The sequence below is a fragment of the Sus scrofa genome, chromosome 11 (assembly GCF_000003025.6).
Source record: "Sus scrofa isolate TJ Tabasco breed Duroc chromosome 11, Sscrofa11.1, whole genome shotgun sequence".
In the NCBI taxonomy this organism is placed as follows: domain Eukaryota; kingdom Metazoa; phylum Chordata; class Mammalia; order Artiodactyla; family Suidae; genus Sus; species Sus scrofa.
In genome coordinates, this window is record NC_010453.5 from 18,193,126 (window position 1) to 18,217,653 (window position 24,528).

General features: G+C 42.3%; 2 protein-coding genes across 13 annotated transcripts in view; one reads left to right on the plus strand and one right to left on the minus strand.

Annotated features, from left to right (window-relative positions):
• The window catches only part of RCBTB1 (RCC1 and BTB domain containing protein 1), a 65,747-nt gene extending 61,113 nt beyond the window's left edge, over window positions 1–4,634 (plus strand). For all 8 annotated transcript variants that reach the window (XM_021065311.1, XM_013980504.2, XM_005668401.3 and 5 more), the window contains one exon: window positions 2,393–4,634. In XM_021065311.1, coding sequence (XP_020920970.1) covers window positions 2,393–2,533 — 141 coding nt within the window. In that variant the 3' untranslated portion in view covers window positions 2,534–4,634. The remainder of the gene's footprint in view (window positions 1–2,392) is intronic.
• Window positions 11,948–24,528, minus strand: part of PHF11 (PHD finger protein 11) — a 47,010-nt gene continuing 34,429 nt past the window's right edge. The window contains exons 8-10 of one of the 5 annotated variants that reach the window (XM_005668398.3): window positions 24,114–24,176; window positions 21,370–21,441; window positions 11,948–12,859 (exon numbers count right to left, since the gene is read on the minus strand). In XM_005668398.3, the coding sequence (XP_005668455.1) occupies window positions 12,720–12,859; window positions 21,370–21,441; window positions 24,114–24,176 (275 nt within the window). In that variant the 3' untranslated portion in view covers window positions 11,948–12,719. Of the gene's footprint in view, window positions 12,860–21,369; window positions 21,442–24,113; window positions 24,246–24,528 lie in introns of all 5 variants that reach the window. The other 4 variants (NM_001244327.1, XM_013980496.2, XM_013980494.2 and 1 more) reach the window with 4 other exon arrangements.

Sequence of the window (24,528 nt, forward strand, 5' to 3'; positions counted from 1 at the left end):
CCGAGAATTAGGCAGATCTTTTCACGGCCCGGTCAGGCTTGTTGCAGCTTTTCTGGGCTGCAGGGGGTCCTGCCTGGACCTGGCAGTCCTATGCAGCTGATCCGTGAGAGCTCAGCACCCCCTGGGGGCTTGGGCGGCTAGCTGGGCCACTGCCAACCCAAGAGGCTCCTCCCCAGGACAGCCCGACTCAGAAGGACTGTCCAAGAGTTAGGCAGATCTTTTCATGGCCTGGCTAGGCTTGATCTAGCTTTTCTGGGCTGCAGGCCTTTTCTTGGGGGCTGGTGCTGTTTGGTGCTGCTCTGCGGGGGTGTAGCCCCTCCAAAGGGCAAGCAGGCCTGTTCAGGGACAGCCCCTGAGGTGGTAGTCTTCAGGCAATTGTTGAGGCCAACCCTCCCGGATGGCAGGCAGCCCCAGGTCTGGCGAGTGCATAGGGGGTGGCGGGGGTGGGGGGAGGGGATGCACTGGGAAGCATAGCTTTCTGCTAGCTAGCTGGCTGGTAAGCTTGCTGTGGCGTGGGGAGTATTCTATGGGGACCCACCCCTTCTTCCCTCCCCTCCCCAGCACGGGCACAGACCAGGCTCTTCTCCCAGGTTCCCTCTGATGTGACTTTCCACTCCCCGCCCCTAGAGTATTGCTCCCTTCCCCTGTGACAGCTTTGCTTTCTAGTCTCCCAGGCAGTCTCTGCCCCATCAAACTTGACAGACCAGTTTCTAGACCTCCCAAGCAGTTTCCGCTCCACCCCGCCCCCCAGCCCGTTCTCGGGGACTAACCTCTGGAGCCGAGGTCTCGGTCCCCAGCCCCCACCCAGGCGTCTCAATTTTTGGTGACTGTGCCCATAGTTTAGACGGTCTGTTTGGTTCTCGATCTGCTTTTAGAACTCCAACTTACTGCTACACTCTTCTCTGCATCTGGAGATTCCTCTGGTTCGTTTGATCTTTCCCCCGAGTAGGTGACTTTCCAGGGTGCAGGATCCCTTTCTCCTCCGCAGTTCCCTTTCGGGAGCGCCCGTCCCTCTCGGATTCACCTTCTCTTCACTCTCCTCTTTTCTCTTGTTTTACCTAGTAATGTCACGAACTTCTTGCTGTTATTGGAGTTTAAGTTCTTCTGCCAGTGATTGGTTGCTGTTCTGTGCGAGTCATTTATCCTATAGATGAGTTTTTTTTTGTTGTGTTTGTGGGAGAGGGCGAGCGTGTCCCCCTACTCTTCCACCATCTTGTCTCCTGCCCTGTATTAACATTTTAAATGCATTTTCAATTATCTAGAAAGTAAAACTCTGGCAGCAGTAGGCTGAGGAATATTAGCTGTGATTTCTCTCTTACTGCTTATATAACTGGAGTGGGACATCTCTCAGCTAAGGACTGAGAGACTCTTAGAATAAGGCTCTGAAAGGGGCCTGTGTGGGGAAGCAGCTAAAATCATTTTTTGGTAGCGGCTGGGAGCGTGAAGCCAAGAGTCTGCAGGTTAACTGTGGTTAAGTTCCTGGTTTGACAGAACCCTGAATATTGACCTTTGGTGTTGCCGGCCAAGTTGTAGAAAGTAAGCTACTGTACTTCAGCTTTGTATACATTCTAGGTGCTTAACTGATTTCATGAGCATATGCTACAACATTTGAAGGAGCAGGTAATACAGTAGGGTTTTGCTGGGGATGAAAGCACTGTTAGCATAGGCAGAAACAGAATTTTAAATTGTCCTGGTTTACTCCTTAGAGGCGTTACTTTCCCTCTGCATGTGGGTAGTTGGACTTCCATTTGTCTAACTGAGAAATGCAGTCTCTGTGACTGTTCTCTGAATCGACTGAGAAATTAGTGTGGTGGAGGTAGTACTATCTTTTTCTTTGTGGCTTTAAAAATGAAGGCATTTTCCCTTAGGAGAGCATGAAAAAGAATTTAAGGTCCGGGGACATTTTTTATAAATGTGTTTACATTGTCCATTTCTCTTCATGTTTCTGTTTCTTAAAAATCTTCTCTTAAACCAGATGACCCACGTCTTAATTCTTTTTTATGACTTCTTGAGTGTGGTAAACATCTGGCAGAAGGTTGCTTCCAGCTTGTTCAAACCATGTCTTTGGGCTACTAGACTGTGGGGTAACCAGGAGGAAACCCAGCCCTACCGCAGACTGCGTGTGTGCGCATGCGCAGGCGGCGAGGCCCTGGCTGTGTGTGTGGACGAGCCGGGCTCGAGTTGGGGATCCGTTGCCATCGCTGTGTGGAGAGTTCGGAGTGTGCTTTCCTGACATGTACCTGACATGTTTGCCTGGTGTGAGGTTTCTGGCCTCAAATCTCATTTCTGGGGGAGGGTGAGAGATTTGGGGTGAGGGATCTGGAGAGAAGTAATTCAATCAAAGTTAATAAAAAAAGGCCTCTTCTTGTTTTTTTCTGTTGTGTGTGTCCAGGATTTAGAAGAATTCTGCTTTAAGTTTTGCATCAATCATTTGACAGAAGTTACACAGACTGCGGCGTTTTGGCAAATGGATGGCCCTCTGCTAAAGGAATTCATTGCTAAAGCCAGTAAATGTGGAGCCTTTAAGAACTGAAGCCCGAGGCTGCGGGGTTTGGTGTGAGTGTTCGGGGGGGCTGGTGGTGGTGTGTCGGTTGTGCCCTCCGGGTGATGTAATTCCACAGGTAAAAACCCAGCTGGTTGTTTTCGCCCGCATGAGATCCTGTTCTCCGTGTAGGGCTACGTGAAGGGTGTACGGCTTTTCCAGAACCTGTTTTAAACAATCTTGTTTTCAGATGTGCGTATCTTAAATGTGACCTTACGCTTAGCTGGGACTTCGTAAAAGGGTGAACGTTTAAGCTGGTTGTGTATTTGGTTTTTATTTGTTTCTGATCAGAGGAACTTTTGGAATTGGAAAAGGGACGTTTGTGACAACTCTCCTGGCTCACCTATCAGTAACCCTTTGACACCAGATTTGGGAAGCTGTGCAAATTGTGAGACAGAAATAGAGGCCCCACTGGGAATTAAAGAGGCTGGCGTGGGGCCTTGCTAACCTGCTGCATTAGTTGCTAGTTCAGTAGCCTTACTGTGAAGGAATAGTTAAGATTGATTTATTTGAGATTGTTGTTTGTGTATTTGCATTATTGATGACTTTTTTAACTTCAGAATAATTTTCAACTTAATATAAACCTGTTGGAACGATAATTATGTGAAGATAAATTTCTAGCTTAGGCAAGGTTTCTCTTAAGGCTTACCTACATAAAGAGTAGTAATGTAGAACTATCTATGGAAAGTTGATAATGAAAGAAACTTCATTTGGGCAAAAGTACACATTTTATAAATCAGAGCTTCCGCTATTATCTAACAGTGTTTTATTAAGGTTAAATTTAAAAACCCAAATTTAAATTTCCCTGCCTTTCCCCCTATAAATACAAAATCCTAAGAGGAAAATAGTGATATATTCACCATACGCTCTTGCCTTCCCAAATTGTGGTTCCGGAATCATCAGATCCTCCTCATCTGACGCAAAGAAGTGGTTCTTAAAACCAAGTGTTTTTCGCAGGACTCAGTGGAATTTATCAATTTCCTCTGCACCAAGTGCTATCACACATTTTGCTTGTTTGGAATTTTACCTCCTTTCACATTTGATTTTCCTTTCACTTTAACTGTGTTTGGTATAATATTTCGCACAATTTAACTTTGAGAAAGGATCTAATTTAGGGGAGTTTTCCTTGGTCCAGTTATGAAATGTGACTCTGGGAGATAAGCGTGTTCGGCGCCGAGTTTTCAAGCTCACTTTCAAAACAAAGCTTTGTTCCGCTCTCTGGCCCAGGGACTCGTTTCCATCTCTGGGAGCTCCCTTGCTGCTGCGTGTTTGGAATGTCCCTCTGAACTTGGAGACTGAATACATTTTCAGAGCCAAATTTATAAGCGGGTGAAGAGCACCTGCAGCTACTGTTTTTAGCAGTGTGTTTAAGTGTGTGGGGGAGGGGAAGGCTCAAAGATGGAAATTGATTGATAGGTGAAATAAACACACACCCGGAAGGCCCAGCCCCCTTTTCTAGACCATGTTGCCCAGTGAGTATTTAGATTAGAATAGCTTGTCCAACATGATAAACTTTTCTTACTAGGTTGATTAAGGTACATTAATTTGACAGTGATGGGTAGTGTTTGTAACAATCACTGTCAACAGAGGCTTGTGACAGGGACAAAAAGAACTTCAGTATGTTTACTATTGCTCTTACCTGAAAAAAACTTTTTTAAAAAAGCACAAATTAATGCGTAGATTCATTTCCAAAGATAGTTCATTCATTCAACAAATATTTACTGAGTTCCTCATCGGTGGAGAACCGCTTCTTAGATTACTAAGTAATTCGTATGAGTATGTATTCAGCGAAGAGAACAGGAAAAATCCTTCAGAAAGTACTTGAGTATCTTGTTTTTGTTTTTTGTTTTTTTTTTTTAAATGCACTCTCTTATTTTTCTACTTGGTTTTGTTGTTAATCATAGCAGGAAATGAAAACTCTTCTTTGAATTTTTTTATCTGACATAATAAAGCCAAAGTATTCACGTCTCTTAAAAAGCCCTAAAATGTATTCCTGAACTTCTTACAATGTTTGATACTCTAGTTATATAGGTTGTATTTATGTAATGTTTAGAATGACATATTAATAAATAAAGCAATCTGTTAAAATAGGTATGTAGAGTTGTTCTTTCCCTTTCAAAAACTAATAATATGCAGCCTTTAAAAGGAAGGAAATTCGGACATGCTGCAACTTGGATGAACCTTGAGGACGTTATGCCAAGTGAAATAAGCCAGTCACCAAAGGACAAGTGCTGTATGATTCCCCTCCCACGAGGTCCCTGGAGGAGTCAGATTCATAGCAGGTAGCACAGTGGTTGCCAGGGGCTGGGGAAGGGGTGTGAGGAGTTACTGTTTAGTAGATACAGAGTTTCAGTTTTTCAAGGTGGAGAGTTCTGTGCATGGCTGGTGTCCAGCATTGAGCCTGTGCCTAATGCCACTGAACTGTATGCTTAGACACGGTCAACATGGTAAGTTTTATTTCTGTGTATTTTGCCACAATTAAAAAAAAATCAGTACTATGGTTCTTGGGTATTAGGCTAAAAATAGGTACCACTAAAAACATGCTATTTCATAACTCTCCCCCGCACAACACAAGATATGCTTTTGTCTGTCTGTCTGTCTTTTCTTTCTTTCTTTCTCTCTCTCTCTCTCTCTTTCTTTCTCTTTTTGCTTTTTTGGGGCTGCACCTGTGGCATATGAAGGTTCCCAGGCTAGGGGTCCAATTGGATCTGTAGACGCCGTCCTACACCGCAGCCACAGCAACGCCAGATCCTTAACCACTGAGCAAGGCCAGGGATTGAACCGGCAACCTCATGGTTCCTAGTCGGATTTGTTTCCGCTAAGCCACGAGGGGAACTCCAAGATATGCGTTGGTTTTTCTTGTGCTGTAGGGTAGTACAGTTCAACTGTCACAGCAGGAAAAACGTATCTGGATCCTTTGAGGGACTTTTCAGTGAAAGGAAAGACAGGGTCCCTATCCTCAAGGAATGTAAAAATTATTAGAAGAGAGGAGAGAGCTTTAGGAATTAACAATATAAGAAGATTCATAAACAGCTTTTCGTATTGCAGTGAGAGGAAACCCAATGGGGTTATTTTAGTGCAGTTGTTCCCAAGGTCATGGTTGTGCTGCAAAGGGGAACACAGAGTGTCCCCGTAGCTCATTCCCAAAACTGGAGTAAGTGGCCCAAGCAAAGGCTCAGAGGAGGGACCAATGAGCCTTCCAGAACTTTACCATAAGCAGGTTTGTTTGGTTGGAATGGAGAAAACAACCCAGGGCCCCTCAGAGGAGACACTGGCAAGGGGAGGGCATGTGTGTCTGCGTGTGCTGTGTGTGTGGGACGTGTTGGTGGTGGGGTGAGAACATTTATCTCCTGCTACACCGGGCATTGCGCCCTCTGCTTCACATTTTCTTTTGTAGTGCCCACAGTTTGTACCATAAAGTAGGCAGATTTAGGCTCAGATTAAAACAATTTTTTTAGGAGTTCCCATCATGGTGCAGCAGAAACGAATCTAGGGAGCATGAGCTTGCAGGCTCGATCCCTGGCCCTGCTCAGTGGATTAAGGATCCGGCGTGGCCGTGAACTGTGGTGTAGGTCGCAGATGTGGCTCAGATCGGACACTGTGTCTGGCTGTGGTGTAGGCCGGCAGCTGTAGCTCCAATTTGACCCCTAGCCTGGGAACCTCCATATGACGGGGTGCAGCCCTAAAAACAAAAAACAAACAAAAAAATAATAGTAAGTGATACAGCTAAAGTACAAAATTTGAAAGCGAAGCAGAGGACAGACTTTTTTTTTAGAAATAAACATCATGACATCAGAACTGTTCCTCAGATAAGCTTTGCTGTAGGATATAACATCACGGAGGGAAGCTTAAGTGACAGGATCTTTTAGACCAGGAGGAATCTTTATTCAGGGGGTCTGGGGTGGAGGTTTTTTTTTTTTCTTTTCGCTTTTTATTGAGATACAGTTGATTTAAAGTATTAGTAGCTTCATTTCAGATGTATAACATAGTGATTCAGAATTTGTATAGATTATCCTCCATTTGTCGTTACTATAAAATGTTGGTTATATTCCCTGCGTGGTACATAGTAAATATTTATTTATTTTGCTTTTTAGGGCTACACCCACAGCATATGGAAGTTCCCAGGCTAGGGGTTGAATCTGAGCTGTGGCTGCTGGCCTATGCCACAGCCAGTCACGCTAGATCTTTAACCCACTGGGCAAGGCCAGGGATCAAACCCGCATCCTCATGTCAGGATCCTATTCAGATTCGTTACCACTGAGCCCCAATGGGAACTCCCTAGCTTCTTTCTGTCATACATAGAACTTTGTACCTCTTAATCCCCGACCTTTGCCTTGCCCTTCCCACCTTCCCTCACCCCATGGTAACCACTAGTTTGTTCTCTGTATCCGTGAGTCTCTTTCTTTTTTGTTATATTCACTAGTATATTTTTTATTCCATGTATAAGTGTTTTCATAGAGTATTTGTATTTATCCATGACTTGTTTCACTAAGCATGATGTTCTCCAGGTCCACACACATTGATGGAAATGTCAGAATTTCATTCTTTTTGATGGCTGACAAGTGTACACACACATCCGTCGTCTTTATCCATTCATCTGTTGATGGATGCTTAGATTGCTTCCACATCGTGGCTATTGTAAGTAATGCTGCTGTGAACATTAAGTTGCAGATATCTTTTCAAATTAGTGTTTGTTTTCTTTAGATATATACCTAAGAGTGAAATGGCTGAATCACATGATAGTTCTGTTTTTAGTTGTTCAAGGAATCCCCACACCATTTTCCATGGTGGCTGCACCAGTATACATGCCCACCATCCATGTACAAGGATTCCTTTTTCTCCACATCCTCATTACCAACTGTTATTTGTGGTCTTTTTGATTATACCCATTCTGACAGGTGTGAGGTGGTATCTCATTGTAGTTTTGATGTGCATTTATTTGTCTGATGATTAGTGATGTTGGGTGTCTTCATGTACCCGTTGGCCATCTGTATGTTCTTTTTGGAGAAATGTCCACTCGGGTCTTCTGCCCCCCCCCCCTTTTTTTTGGACATGCCCACAGCATGTGGAAGTTCCCAGGCTAGGGATTGAACACTCACCATAGCAGTGATGTGAGCCACTGCAGTGACAACAATGGATCTTAACCCATTGCACCACAAGGGAACTCCCCTTTTGCCCATTTTTTAATCAGGTGGTTTGGGTTTTTTTGATGTTGATGTTGTATATTTTGAATATTAACCCCTTATTAGTCATAGCATATCGAAGTATTTTCTCCCATTCTGTAGGTTGTCTTTTTGTGATGTTGATGATTAACGTGTCATTTACGGCCAGTGTTTCCTGATTGATTTTCTGTCTGGATGATCTGTCCATTGATGTAATTGGTATGTTAAAGCCCTTTACGTTCCTTTAGGTATGTCACCTTCCTTTATGTATGTTAATATTTGCTTTGTGTATTTAGGTGGTCCTATGTAGTACATATACAATTGTTATATCTTCTTGGATTGATCCTTTAATCATTACGTAATGTCCTTCATTGCCCTTTGTGACAGTCTTTGTTTTAAAGTCTGTGTCTGGTACAATATTTCTACCCTAGCTTTCTTTTGATTTCCATTTGCACGAAGTGCCTTTTTCCATCCCTTCACTTTCAGTCTATATGTATCTTTAGATCTGAAGTGAGTCTCTTAGAGGAAGCATGTATATGGGTCTTGATTTTGTATCCATTCAGCTAATCTGTGTCTTTTGATTGGAGCATTTAGTCCATTTAAAGTAATTATTATTTTTTTGGGGGGGATGTACTTGCGGCATAGGGAAGTTCCTGGGCTAGGGGTCAAGTTGGAGCCGCAGCTGCTGGCCTGTGCCATGCCACAGCCACAGCAGTGCCAGAGCTGAGCTTCATCTGCAACCTATGCTGCAGCTCGCAACAACACCAGATCCTTAACCCACTGAGCGAGGCCAGGGATTGAACCTGTGTCCTCATGGATACTAGTTGGGTTCTTAACCTTCTGAGCTGCAACGAGAACTCCTAAAGTAATTATTGATATGTATGTGGTTATTGCCATTTTGTTTTAGGGTTGTTTTTGTAGTTGTTTTTTGTCTGTCCTTCTTTTGTTCTCTTCCCTCATGATGTGATGATCTTTGGTGTTATATTTGGATTCCTTTCTCTTTTCTGTGTGCATATCTGTTGTAGTTTTTTGGTTTGTGGTTACCATGAGGTTTTTGTATAGCAATCTCTCTCTCTTCCCCTCCCTGCCTCCCTCTGTCCATCCCTCTCTTTCTCTGTTTGTGTGTGTGAGATTATTTTAAGTTGCTTATCTTCATTTTCAAATGCGTTTTAACAGCCTACATTTGTACTCTTCTCCCCTCATGATTACTGTTTTTGACATCATATTGTAAATCTGTTTGTTTCATCTATCCCTTAACTGTTTATTGTGGATAAGATGATTTTACTACTTCTGTCTTTTAACCTTCCTACCAGCTTTGTGCTTGGATGATTTACTGTCTTTACTGTATGTTTGCCTTTACTAATGAGCATTTTCCTATCATAATGTTTATGTTTCTACTTGTGGCCTTTTCTGTTTCACTTAGAAAATTCCTTTTAGGGAGTTGCCTTTGTGGCTCAGCAGTTAACAAACCCAACTAGGATCCATGAAGATGCGGGTTCGATCCCTGGCCTTGCTCAGTGGGTTAAGGATCCAGCATTGCTGTGAGCTGTGGTGTAGGTCACAGACGCAGCTCTGATCTGGTGTTGCTGTGGCTGTGGCTGGCGGCCAGAGCTCCAATTGGACCCCTAGCCTGGGAACCTCCGTATGCTGCAGATGTGGCCCCCCAAAAAAAGAAAAGAAAATTCCCTTCAGTATTTCTTATAAAGATGATTTGGTGGCACTGAACTCTTAGCTTTTGCTTGTCTCTAAAACTTTTGATTGCCATTAGATCTGAATGAGAACCTTGTTGGGTAGAATATTCTTCCTTTCCCTTTCATTACTTTAAATATATTGTGCCATTTCCTTCTGGTCTGCAGAATTTATGCTGAAAAGTCAACTGATACCCTTATGGGAGTTTCCTTATATGTAACTTGTTGCTTTTCCCTTGTTGCCTTGAATAGTCTCTCTTTATCTATTTTTTTTTCTATTTAAATTATGGTGTGTCTTGGTGTGGTCCTCTTGGATTGTTCCTATTCGGGACTCTGTGCCTCCTGGACTTGGGTGACTGTTTCCTTTCCTAGGTCAGGGAATTCTTCAGCTACTGCGTCTTCACATATGTTCTCAGGCCCTTTTCTCTCTCCTCTCCTTCTGTGACCCCTATGATGTGAGTGTTAGTATGCTTCTTGTTGTCTCTGAACCTGTCCTCATTTTTTAAAATTCTTTTTTTCTGTTCAGTGTGAGTGATTTCTACTTCTCTGTCTTCCAGCTCACTGATCTGTTTGTCTGTATCATTGAGTCGACTCCAAGAGATCCTAGGGCTGGTTCCCACCCACTGGTGGGTGAAGCTAGGTCCTGGGGTCTTGCTCCAGAACCCAAGGGTCCCAGAGCTGGTGTCAGACTGCTGGTGGGTAGAGTCAGCTCCTGACACCGCTGGCTGCAGGGCTTGGGGTGCATTGAAGCTTGTGTTTATCTCCTGGTGGGCAGGACCTGGGCCCAGCCAGTCCCAAGATTGATGCTGGCCCACTGGTGGTTGGGCTGGGGCCTGCCATGGAAGGTTGTGGGGCTTCTGTTGTCCTGTAGGGGTGAGGCTTGTCCTAAGGTTAGAGAAGACTCCTCATGGATGGGGTTGGGGTCTAGGGACTCTGGGTCTAGTGCCCAAGCACCGGTGTTTGGAGTTGGGTCCTGGGCCTTCTGGTGGGCAGGGCTGGGTCTGAGGGTGGCTGTAGGCTCAGGGAGTCTTTAGGCAGCACATCTGCTGGTGGGTGGGCTGTGTCTCCACCCTGCTTGTTCTGCCTTAGGTATCCCAGTCCTGGCACCTGTAGGCCAGTGAGTGGAGGCAGAGCTGGATCCTGAGGCTAATAAGCGAGAGGGAGGATTCCAGAATGGTGCCCGCCAGACTAGTGTCCACATGGCTGAGTGAGCTCCCAGAAATGCCTGCCGCCAGTGGCTGTCCCCAGGGGAGGTCCGATTGCCTCCTGCCTTTCCGGGAGACTATGTCCCAGGCTCCTTTTGAATTTCTGCTTCTGCCCTGGGTGCTGGAGCGTGTGTTTTTGAATGCGCTGCTTAAGAGTGGAGTCTGTTTCCCCCCTGCCCTCTGGGAGTCCTGAAAGTAAGCCCCACTGGCCTTCAGAGCCAGATGTTCTGGGGCCTTGTCTTCCTGGCACAGGACCCCTGGATTGGGGATCCCCCTGTGGGCTCAGACCCCTTGTTCCTTGGGAAGAACCTCTGCAGTGGTAATTATTCTCCCGTTTGTGGGTCACCCACCCAGGGCTGTGGGTCTTGACGATGTCATATTTCCACACGCCCTACCCGACCGGCTGTGGTTCCTTCTTTATACCTTTAGTTGTAGATTATTTCCATTAGGTTCCAGTCTTTTTGATCCCTAGTTCTATAAATAGTCGTAATTTTGGTGTGCCCGTGAAAGAGGTGAGCTCAGGGTCTTTCTACTCTGCTGTCTTCGAAAATCTTACAGCCTCTGTAGTTTTGTTTTTTTTTTTTTTTGTCTTTTTGCCTTTTCTAGGGCCGCACCACAGCATATGGAGATTCTCAGGCTGGGGTCCCATTGGAGCTGTAGACGCCGGCCTACACCACAGCCACAGCGATGCGCGATCCAGGCTGCATCTATGATCTAGACCACAGCTCACGACAACACCGGACCCTTAACCCACTGGGTGAGGCCAGGGATTGAACCCGCAACCTCATGGTTCCTAGTTGGATTCATTAATCACTGAGCCATGATGGGAACTCCTGGCTTCTGTAGTTTTTTAAGTGCCTTGAGTGATTCTGATGTGTAGCTAAATTTGAGAACCACTAAGATTTTGCCCCTCAGGTAATTATGACTTAGGCTGGGATTGCTGTTACAATGGGAATGGATGGGTTCTTTTGCATTTATATCATATTATTCCTTCCACAGGTATCTTTTGACTATATCATGTGCCAGGTACCGTGCTGGGGACTCAGATCAAATCCACGTTGCAGGGTGACATTATTGTGAATCAGTAGTATGGTAGAAATGGAAAAATGGAAACGTGAAGCTTTCGGAGGTCAGACATGGCAGTTGAGCACACGAATCTGAATTGTATGTTAGGCTGAGAAAAAACTGCTTCAAAGAGTCCAGTTTTGTTTTGGGTTTTGGCCACGCCCATGGCACACAGAAGTTCCTGGGCCAGGGATCAAACCTGCGCCACGGCGGTGACCCAAGCCACAGCAGTGACAATGCCGGATCTTTAACCCACTGCACCACAAGAGAATTCCAAAGAGTCCAGTTTTAAATGTTTATTTTGAAGATGTTGTAATGCCCATGTGGTGACTGTAGCTGAAGAGAAATTTAAAAAGCACACAGGTGCATTTGGTATAGGTATTAAATTTATTATATATATGAGGCATTAGGGGCTGGAACTAGTCTCAAAAGATAAAAACAATTTATATGTTTATTCAACACAGTGACCATGCTAGCTGCTGGGAATGTGATAGGAAAACACAGGAAGAGTGAGCCTCTGCCCTCAGACGGCTCGTACTCCAGTGGTCTGATGTATGATACAGTGGGTCTCACTAAGGGGCGGGGCAGAAAGTACTCAGATGGAATAAATGGGAGAACTGGTATGAGGAGATCTGTGGGCGGAGCAGGCAGAGGAGGTGCTAGAGCAGTGAAGGCTTCGCGGCAGGATATGCAGAGGCCCTGGGGGCAGGAGTGCCTGGTGTCACTGGAATCCACTGAGCTGGAAGGACCAGGCGAGGGGGGGGTGGCCACCGAAGCATTTTCAGAGCCATGGGAGGCATGATCCAATTTACTCATGTAGAAGCTGAGAAGTATTTCATTGGAGGGGAGAGGTAGCAGTAAGGTGGTGACAGGAGGCGGCAGTGGCAGGAGACAGGCATGAGAGGCCCATCAGCAAGAAGAGGTAGGAGCTATGAGGATCCGACTTTGAGGCCCAGAGAGACAGGGCAGGCCTGGTCCTAAAGATGTGTGGCTTTCCCAGGCCCGTCTCCAGCATTCAGCCTGACGGCTTGATTCCTGGTTTAGGAAACGGTTATTCTTAAGAAGACAGAGAAGAATTCGAAGGAGAACTTGATGGAAAGAGGGAGCCCAGGGTGTCCTTTATGTCCTGAAGTAGCTTAATCTCTTTGTCCAGCTGCTGCCTCCTTTGTTCAGATTGATGGATTTTATTCTCTATCTCTGTGATGAGAAATAAAAGGATTTCAGGTTATGCAGTAGTTTTATACACAAGGTACTATTTCTAGCCCCTTCTGAAAGTACGTGGTACCTAGTGCCGTGCCTTGGATGAAAAGGAACTAGGGGCTTGTGAGTAGGAAGTGATGCTTTTATTACTTTGCTTCCTCTTTCTAATTCAGGATAGAATGCTAGTAGTTATCACACATAAACCTGGTCAGTAAATCTTTAAAACTGTATATACATTTATAACAGAAAAAGTACCTTCTATATATATATCTTTGAGAACGTGAAAGCAGCGATTATATAACCTTCATGCTACACAATATCCCCATTTGTTGAGAGGTGATAACTGGAGGGAGCATGTGGTTTAGCATATCAAGGATAAAAGGTAGATCTTTCATAGAAATGCATCCGATTTTTAACGTTATATAGGGCTTTTGGTTTTATTTGGAAATAGGAAAGCTTTTGTTGTGGAACTTTAGAACATGCTTTAGAAAGCCTTTATAAATAATATTCCTCAGTGGCAATGTCATTTTAAAAAAACAACAAAAAACCTCAATACTGAAGAATATGAACACACACACATACATAATGTTTCCTTAGAACACCCGTATACCTGGAGCAAACATTCTGGAACATGAGAACGGCTGAATTAATAAGAGAGTGTCTGTCAGTTGCGGTGTCAGAAGTTAAGGCTTTTAGGTTGGTTCTTATCCAGTTCCAATTAGTGTTTCCTCCTGGCGTGCCCCCTCATACTATGCTATTATGCATGCACTAGCAACTAACCCACCCTAATAGTGACGTGTAACATGTTCTAAACAGGTAACTTTAACAGGAAAGAAAAATAAACTCACATGAAAGTCGCCTACAAAATAAAGCTTTTTAGAAAAAAATTTTAAAGTCTGCTTTTAAAAAAATATGGATCCTCTCAGAAGTATGCAGACATTCTCAAGACATTGTTAAAAGACACACCATCACTGGGAGATTAAAAAAATGCTTTTTTGCTGATTATAATGTAATAAAATTTTCAAGTAGAGGTGTGTAACATGAAAACAAAAATGAGAAAGCTACACTAAGAATTTTTTTTATGATGATGCTGAACTTTAGAATCAATCAGTCACAACCCTTCGTTCCCCCCCATTATATTTGAAGATGAATGTTGGGAAATTTGAAACTTATCCACATTATACCAAGTACAGGGAGACAGTGGCAGTGTAGTTTACCACAGTCTCACCAGTTCTGAACATGGTGCCCAAATACTTCAATTTTGAAATCAATTTTTTTGTTGGTCTTACTTTTTTTTAAAGCATAGTTGATTTACAACGTTTCTTCAATTTCTGCTGTACAGCAAAGTGACCCAATCATAAACACTTCCCTGTGCTGTACAGTAGGACTCCACTGCCCAGCCTTTCCAAATTAACAGTTGGCATCCACCAGCCCCAAACTCCCCATCTATCCGACTCCCTCCCTCCTCCACCCCTGGCAACCACAAGTTGCTCTCCATAGCTGTGATCTGTCTCTGTTCTGTAGACAGGATCATTTTTTTGCCATATTGTAGACTCCACATTTAAGTGATACCATATTTTTCCTTCTCTTCCTTCCATTGTAGGTATTACCACATCTTGTTTTTAATCCATTTATCTGTCGATGGACATTTAGGTTGTTTCCATGTCTTAGCTATTGTGAATACTGCTGCAGTGAACATAGGGGTGCATGTGTCTTTTTAAACAAATGTTTTGTCCATATGTGTGCCTAGGAGTGGGACTGCTGGATCATGCGGTAGTTCTATATTTAGTTTTCTGAGGAAATTCCATAATGGTTGTGCCAATTTGCATTCCTACCATCAGTGAAGGAGGGTTCCCTTTTCTTCACCCCCTCACCAGCATTTGTTATTTGTTGACTTGTTAATGATGGCCCTTCTGACCAGTGTGAGGGGGGTACCTCACTGTAGTTTTCATTTCCATTTCTCTGATGATTAGTGATGCTGAGCAAATTTTCACATGCCTGCTAGCCATCTGGATGTCTTCTTTGGAGAAATGTCTAAGTCCTCAGCCCATTTTTCACTTGGGTTGTGTTTTTGTTGTGTTGTATGAGTTGTTTGTATATTTCGGAGATTGGGCCCTTGTCTGTAACAACCTTCACAAAGATTTTCTCCCATTCTGTGGGTTGTCTTTTCATTTGTTTCATGGTGCAAAAGCTGCTGTGCAAAAGCTTTTGTGTTTAATTAGGTACCATTGGTTTACTTTTGTTTTTATTGACCTTATACTAGGAGTTGGATCAAAAGGATGTTGCTGTGATTTATGTCAAAAAGTGTTCTGCCTGTGTTTTCCTCTAGGGGTTTTATAGTATCTGGCCTTATACCTAGGTCTTTAATCCATTTTGAGTTTATTTTTGTGTATGGTGTTAGAGAGTGTTCTAATTTCATTCTTTTACATGTAGCTGTCCAGTTTTCCTAACACCACTTATTGAAGAGACTGCCTTTCCTCCACTGTATATTATTGCCTCCTTTGTCAGAGATTAGTTGACTGTAGGCGCTTAGGTTTATTTCTGGTCTTTCTATCCTGTTCCACTGATCTATGTTTCTGGATTTGTGCCAGTACCATATTGTTTTGATAATTGTAGCTCTGTAGTATTGTCTGAAGTCACGGAGCCCGATTCATCCATTTCTGCTTTTCTTTTTCAGTATTGCTTTGGCTATTCAGGGTCTTTTGTGCTTCCATACAAATTTTAAAATAGTTTGCTTTAGTTCTGTGAAGAATGTCCTTGGTCATCTGATAGGGTTTGCACTGAATCTGTTGATTGCCTTGGGTAGTATAGTCATTTTGACAATATTGATTCTTCCAATACAAGAGCATGGTATACATCTTTCCAGCTGTGTCGTTTTTGTTTTCTTTCATCAGCATCTTATAGTTTTCAGAGTATAGGACTTTTGTCTCTTTAGGTAGGTTTATTCCTAGGTATTTTATTCTTTTTGCTGCAATATAAAATGGGATTGTTTCCTTACTTTCTCTGATCTTTCATTGTCAGCATATAGAAGTGCTTTGATTTCTGTGTATTAATTTTGTATCCTGCAGCTTTACCAAATTCACTGATGAGCTCTAACAGTTCTCTGGTAGTGTCTTTAGGATTTTCTAGGTATAGTATCATGTCATCTGCAAACAGTGATTGTTTTATTTCTTCTTTTCCAGTTTGGATTCCTTTTATTTCTTCTCTAACTGCCATTGCTAGGACTTCCAAAACTATGTTGAATAAGAGTAGTGAAAGTGAACATCCTTGTCTTGTTCCTGATCTTAGTGGAAATGTTTTCAGTTTTTCACTACTGAGAATGTTGTTAGCTGTGGGTTTGTCATATACGCCTTTTATTATGTTGAGGTAGGTTCCCTCTATGCCCATTTTCTGGAGCGTTTTTGTCAGAAACAGGTGTTGAATTTTGTCAAACCTTTCTCTGCATCCATTTGTGGATTTGTGGATATTGAAGAATTCTTGCATCCCTGGAATAAATCCCACTTGATCATAGTGTATAATCCTTTTAATATATATTTGGATTCAGTTTGCTAATATTGTGTTGAGGATTTTTCTATCAATGTTCATGGCCTATAATTTTCTTTTTTTTGTGCGGTATCCTTGTCTGGTTTTGGTTATCAGGATGATGGCCTCATAGAATGAGCTTGGACTCTGCTATTTTTTTGGAAGACTTTCAGAGGAATAGGTGTTAACAATTCTCTGAATGTTTGACAGAATTCACCTATATAGCTAACAGGTCCTGGACTTTGGTTTTTAGGAAGTTTTTAAATCACATTTTCAATTTCAGTACTTGTGATTGGTCTTGTTCATATTTTCACTTTCTTCTTGGCTCAGTCTTGGTAGGTTTACCTTTCTGGTTAGAACCTGTCCATTTCTTCTAGGTTCCATTCTATTGGCATATAAAGTTACTTACAGTAGTCTCTTATGAACCTTTGTATTTCTGTGGTGTCACCTATAACTTCTCCTTTTTCATTTCTAATTTTATTGATGTGAACCCTCTCCCCCTTTTTTCTTGATGAGTCTGGCTAAAGGTTTATCAATTTTGTGGTTCTTTTCAAAGAACCAACTTTTGGTTTCATTGCTCTTTTCCATTTTTTTTTCTTTCACTCCATTTCACTTATTTTTGCTCTAATCTTTATGAATTCTTCTACCAATTTTGGGCTTTGTCTGTTCTTCCTTCTCTAGTTGTTTTAAGTAAAGTTAGGTTGGTTATTTGAGAGTTTGCTTGTTTCCTGAGATAAGATTATATTGCTACAAACTTCCCTCTCAGAACTGCTCTTCCTGTGTCTCATAGGTTTTGGATTATTGTATCTTTGTTGTCATTTGTCTCTAAGTAACTTTTTCTTTGTTTTTTAGGGCTGTACCTGTGGCATTTGGAAGTTCCCGGGCTAGAATTCGAATTGGAGCTGCAGCTGCTGGCCTGTGCCACAGCCAAAGAAACTTAGGATCCAAGCCAAGTCTGCAACTTACATCACAGCTCACAGCAATACCAGATGCTTAAACCACAGAGTAAGGCCAGGGATCAACCCCACATCCTCATGGAGTCTAATCTAGTCAGGTTTATAACTTACCAGGCCACAACAGGAGCTCTGTCTCTAAGTATCTTTTGATTTCCTCAATGATCCATTGGTTGTTCAGTAGCATATTGTTTAGCTTCCAGGAGTTCATGGGATTTTTTTGCTGTTTTTTCCTTGTAGTTGATTCCTAGCCTCATAGCATTGTGATCAGAGAAAATGTTTGAAATAATTTCAACATTTTAAATTTACCAAGGCTTGATGTGTGGCCCAAGATGTGAATTATCCTGGAGACTGTGTGTGCACTTGAGAGCAGTGTATATTCTGCTGCTTTGGGATGGAATGTTTGATAAATATTCGTTAAGTCTATCTGGTCTAGGGTGTCATTTAAGTGCTGTGCTGATTTTCTGTCTGAATGATCTATCCATTGATGTAAGTGGGGTGTTAAAGTTCCCCACTATTATTGTGTTGCTGTCAGTTTCTCCTTTTATGGGTGTCAGCAGTTGCCTTTTATATTGTGGTGCTCCTGTGTTGGGTCCATATATATTTACAATCATTATATCTTCTTGGATTGATCCTTTGATCATTATGTAGTGTCCTTCTTTGTCTCTTGTGACTTTCTCCAAAGTCTGTTTTGTCTCATATGAGTATTGCTACTCGCACTTTCCTTTGATTTCCATTTGCAGGTAATATCTTCTTCCATCCCCTCACTTTCAGTCTGTATGTATCCTAAGGACTCAAGTGGGTGTCTTATAAACAGCATACACACACACACACACACACACACACACACATATATATATGGGTCTTTTATATATATATATATATACATATATATGGGTCTTTTATATATATATATACACACATACATATATATATATATACACACACACATATATACACACATATATATACACACATATATATACATATATACACACACACATATATACATATATATATACACATATATATATACATATATATATACACATATATATATATACATATATATATGTGTGTGTGTCTTATTTTTGTATCCATTGAGCCAGTCTTTTGGTTGGAGCATTTAATCCATTTACATTCAGTGTAATTATGAATAAGTATATATTTACTACCATCTTGTTAATTGTTTTGGATTGTTACTTTGGGTCTTTTTTCCTTCCCTCTTTTGTTGTCGTCCTTTGTGATTTGCTGTCTTTAGTGCTGTGTGTGGATTGCTTTTTCTTTTTTTATGTGTGTGTCCATTATAGTTTTGTCTTGAGGTTCCCATTATATTTTGACATAACCATTTATATGTGTTCAGAATTGTTTTGGGTTGTGATTCTCTTATTTTCAATGCATTTTCAATGTTCTGCATTTGTCTTCTCCACTTGTCATACTTGCTAGTTTTGATACCATATTTGTCAGTGGGTGATTTTCTACCTTCATTTTCACCTGTGAGTTTTCTCATTTGTAATATTCTTGTTTCAAATTGTGCCTTTTCTTTTCTTTTCTGCCTAGAGAAGTTCCTTTAGTAGTTGCTGTAGAGCTCATTTGCAGGTGCTGAATTCTCTTAGCTTTTGCTTGTCTGAAAAGCTTTTGATCTCTCTTTCGAATCTGAATGAGACCCTTGCTGAGTATAGTATTGGTGGTTCTAGGTTCCTCCCCTTCACCACCTTAAATATATCTTGCCACTCCCTTCTGACTTGCGGAGTTTCTGCTGAGATCAGCTCTTATCCTTATGGGTTGCTTACATGTTATTTGTTGCTTTTCCCTTGTAGCTTTCAGGGTTTTTTCTTTGTATTTAATTTTGTCAGTTTGATTAGTATGTGTCTTGCTGTGTTTCTCCTGTGTTTCTCTTATGTGGAATTTTCTGTGCTTCTTCAATTTGAGTGAGTGCTTCCTTTTCCATATTAGGTAGTTTTTGGCTATAATCTCTTTGAATGTTTTATCTGGCCCTTTCTTTCTCCCTTCTTCTGGAACCCCTATGATGTAAATATTGGTACATTTAGTGTTGTCCTAAAGGCCTTTAGACTCTCCTCAGTTCTTTTCATTCTCGTTTGTTTGCTTTTTAGGGCCACACCTACGGCATATGGAGGTTCCCAGGCTAGGGGGTCTAACCAGAGCTACAGCTGCCAGCTTATGCCACAGCCACAGCAACTCATTCTGTTTTACTTATTTTTTCCTGTGGCAGTGATTTCCACCACTATTTTCCACCTCACTTAATTGTTCTTCTGCCTCTATTATCCTGCTGTTGATTCCTTCTAGTATATTCTTCATTTCAGATATTTTGCTATCCATCTTAGTTTGCTTGTTTTTGAAGTCTTCTAGCTCTTTTTTAAACATTTCTTGTAACTTCTCTGTGCCTCCATTTTTTTCCCCAAGATCTTGAATCATGTTTACTATCATCACTCTGAATTCTTTTTCAGGTAGATTGCCCGTCTCCTCTTCATTTAGTTGTTTTTACGTGTTGTGGTCTTGTTCCTTTGTCTGAAAGTTACTTCTTTGTTGTCTCATAATGTCCCCTTGACAGCAGGTATGTAGATGCAGCAGCTGGTGCCTAGTCCTGGAGGTCTCAGGGTGGTAGTGGCTCACATGTACCCAGAGCACATGATGGGAGCACTATTTCGGCAACTGCTTTGTTGGCACTGAGTTCAGAGTGCCCCCACCCAGCTGCTGGCAGAAGTCTCAGAGGCCTGTGCTCCTCCTGAATTCCCTCTGTTTGCTCCACTTTGTAGCCTTAAGGGCTGTGGGCTGCTCCCCAACTATTGCTAAGCAGCAGCTGCTCAAGGGTAGATCCTGGAGCTGGAGCAGTTGGCGTCTTGCAGGCTGAGAGCACTTGCAGAGGGTAAGGCTCTAGTGGTGGATCCTGCCCCTTCCCTCCTGACTCTAGTCCCTCCAGGCTGTTTCTGTGCTGCCAATCCCAGTTGTTCCCCATCTGGCCAGCCCCAGTTCGCTGAGTCTGATCTCCAAAGCTGGAGTTTCAGTTCCCAACCGCTGCCCGAAGCAGCCTATGGTTGGGAAGTGCAGGGGGTGACACTGACTGTAGAGGACTATTTCCATTTTAACCGCTTTACTGATTGCTGTGTTCTCCAGTACTCGAAAGTGCCGCCTCTGTCTCGGTGGTATCCGTGACGGGGGTGTGGGGGTCACGTCCCAGGGTGCAGGAGTTTTCCTCTTTCCAGCTCCCTCCTTGGGGCGCCAAGTTCCAACCCACTTCGTTTCTCATTTTCTCTCCCCTTTTCTTCCTTCTTTTGTCTTACTCAAGTTTTGTGAAGTTTTTCTTGCTCTTTCAGAATCCTGGGGTCTTTTGTCAGCATTCAGTAAATTTTCTGTGCAAATAGTTCCACACATAGATGGATTTTCAATGATTTTGTGGGAGTAGGTGAGCCCGCAGCCTGCTCCTCCATCACCGTTCTTTTCTCCCTGTTTTTGGAGCTGCAGCTGCCAGCCTATACTACAGCCACAGCAACGCCAGATCCATACCTAGTCTGTGACTTATGCCACAGTTCATGGCAACGCCAGATACCCAACCCACTGAGCAAGCCTGGGGATCGAACCCACATCCTCACGGATACTAGTAGGGTTTGTAACCCCCTGAGCCACAATGGGATTGAATTCCTGTTTTTACTTTTTTAAATGAGGTTTTTTTTTTTTTCTGATTACTAAAGTATTTTTACATACAAAAGTATTGTATGTAGAAAATGTGGAAAATATAATGAACACTAAGACAAAATAAATCACTATAATCCAGCCACCTATAGATAACTACTGTTTCCCTTTGGGTGTGATTTTTCTGTGTTCATGTGTGTCTCTGTGTATGTAAGTGTGTTTTCTTCTGTGTGTGAGGGCTCATACTGTTTTGTAATGGGCTTTTTCATATAATGAAACAACAAAAATTCTTATAAAATAGGATTTTTACCATGTGAATAGTAGCATTTTAGTATATATGATAAATACTTAAAAACTTTGCTGCTTGGCTTTAATTCATACCTGCTCGAAATGTTAAAAATGTGCCTTCCAACAAGCTACAGTCAAAAAGTGAGGCCCCAATTTCTTCATAGTCTGGAGAGAGAAAAACATTTTCAGGTTTTTTGTTTTTTTGTTTGTTTTCTGCTTTTTTTTCAGGGCTGCACCCACAGCATATGGAAGTTCCCAGGCTAGGTGTCAAATTGGAACTATAGCTGTTGGCCTACACCACAGCCACAGCCACCCAGGATCCAAGCCTCATCTGCAACCTACACCACAGCCCAGCCTATGGTGCATCCCCAACTCACCAAGCAAAGCCAGGGATCGAACTTGCATTCTCACGGATACTAGCAGGATTTGTTTCCACTGAGCCACGACAGTAACTTTTTCAGTTTTAACTTAAGTCATTTATATAGGCAGAAACACTCCACACAATAACCCCCAATAAAGAAAACTACACAGAGCAGACATCTCGTGTATTCAGAAATACCACTTCTTTGAACCTCCACTAGATCAGAACCTCCAGGGGCGGAGCCCAGCTCTCTGATTTAACAAGCTCCCCCTGCTGCTTCAGAGGGGCAGGCTCAGGATGGAGATGAGCTTGGTCTAGAGGTAAGAGTAAACGAACAGAGGAATGTACTAAGTTTGGAGAAAATGTCTGTTCTTCACTTTTTGTCCTATAGAATTAAAAAATCCTTTTCAAATAATTATATATTTTACAACTGGTGTCTAAAATACAGACTGTCAAGCCTTTCCTTTTAAGATAGCTTTATGGTTGACCCTTGACTATGGTGGGGGATGAGGGTTGCTGACTCCTGTGCAGTCAAAATTCCAAGCACAGCTTTACACTTGGCTCCTCATATACCCAGCTGCTCTGTATCCATGGGGACTGTATAGTATTTTATTTTATTGTATGGTATTTATTGAAAAAAATCTGGCTATAAGTGGACCCATACAGTACAAACCTGTGTTATTTACTATCAACTGTGTTAATGATAGTTTTTAAGCTCATAACACAGGTTACAAGAAGGCTAAATGCATACGATCCAGCAATCCTACCCCTGGGCATATATCCAGAGAAAACCATAATTCAAAGAGATACATGCCCTCCAGTGTAGATCATAAGAGCACAATTCACAATAGTGACGACATGGAAGCAACCTACCATCGCTCAGAAGAGGAGTGGACAAAGAAGATGCGGTACATATACAGAGGGATACGACTCAGCTTTGAAAAAGAATGAAATAATGCCATTCATGGCAACATGGATGCAACTAGAGATTCTCATACTAGGAAGCCAGAAAGATAAAAAGAAATTCCATACGGTATCACTTATATGTGGAATCTAAAATACAACACAAATGACCTTGTCTATGAAACAAACAGACTCACAGAACAAACTTGTGGCTCCCTAGTGGGAGGGAAGGGTTGGGAGTTTGGGATTGAGGCAGCTAGTACATACAAGATGGATAAACCACAGGGTCCTACTGTATTCCACAGGGACCTATATATAGTCAATATGCTTTGATAAATCATAATGGGAAGGAATGAAAAAAATACATATGTATATATATACGTACATATATATATTTTTTTCTTCTTGCGTTTTCTTGAGCAGCTCCTGCAACATATGGAGGTTCCCAGCTCCAATCGGAGCTGTAGCCACCAGCCTACGCCAGAGCCACAGCAACTCAGGATTCGAGCTGCATCTGCGACCCACACCACAGCTCATGGCAACACCGGATCCTTAACCCACTGAGCAAGGCCAGGGATCGAACCTGCAACCTCATGGTTCCTAGTCGGATTCATTAACCACTGCGCCACAATGGGAACTCCTATATATTCTTATATATAGTAACTGAACCACTGGGCTGTACAGGAGAAATTAACACATTATAATCAACTATGATAAAATTAATTAAAAAAAAAAAAGACGAAGGGGCTACATACCTGGATGTACAAGTGGCACTTAAGCTTCTCCTAAGAGCTCTTTATGACATGATAAAGTTAATTAAACCAAAATCAACCAAAAGATTAAAATTACTGCTTTTTTCTGTACTTTACAATAGAAAAAGCAATTGATTTTTTAAGGAATAGGATTCGAATCAAATCAAACGTAACATAATCCCATGCTCAGATCTTAGCGGCAAGTGTGCTGAGGCAGCAAGGCACGGGGGTGTGGCTCTGGTTCTGAATGTGCCCATTCTCTCGGTGGTCACTGTCAGTTATGAGCCCCTGGAAAATCCATCAAAACTTTAAAGACATCCAGAGTTCTCATCATGGCTCGGTGGAAACGAATCTGACTAGCATCCATGAGGATGCAGGTTCAATCCCTGGCCTCACTCAGTGGGTTAAGGATCCGGCGTGGCTGTGAGCTGTGGTGTAGGTCGCAGACGCGGCTCAGAGCTGGCGTGGCTGTGGCTGTGGCACAGGCCAGTGGCTACAGCTCTGATTAGACCCCTGGCCTAGGAACCTCCATATGCCACAGGTACGGCCCTAAAAAGACAAAACAAAACAACGACAGCAACAAAAACCTTTTGGGACATTAGATATGTTTTACTAAATTAATGAGTTTGTACATTACCTATATCCTATTGATTTATATAAAGACGAGATCTGGAACAATGAAAGAATGAGATGAAGAAGAAAAAGGAAAAGGAAACCGCACAGAAAGAAAATGTGTACTTTTGGGGGTCGGGGCTGGGGGATTGTGTTGTTTCACATGTAGGTCTATGAGAAGTCTCTGAGAAATTTTATTATTTCAGTACCTGATTCTGAAGTGGGTTCACCCATGAGTCTGTGTTGAATCCAAGCAAATTTGTCTAGAATTTCTTGAAATAAAGCATCAAGAAGTCCTGCTTCTTTACATTGCTTAAGAAAAGCAACTTTCAGAAGCACATCTAAGAACGAGAAAAACATTTTAGAAGAACATCATCTGTCTCTAGACGGCTACCGTAACGCGCCAGGTTTTGCCTAATGGTGGGCAAGCATTATTAGTAAGACAGTAAAATAGCACCTTTGTCTTTTCTATTGTAATTTCATCACACTTCATCTTTTTCAAGCTGAAACAATGAATGAGATGTTACAAAAGTGAAAAGAAAAAGTGCTTAGAATAATTCTATGAATCAAGAGGATTTTCTAAAATTTAGCTTTAAATCTTTGAGGTAGCACCTTCCCTCAGTC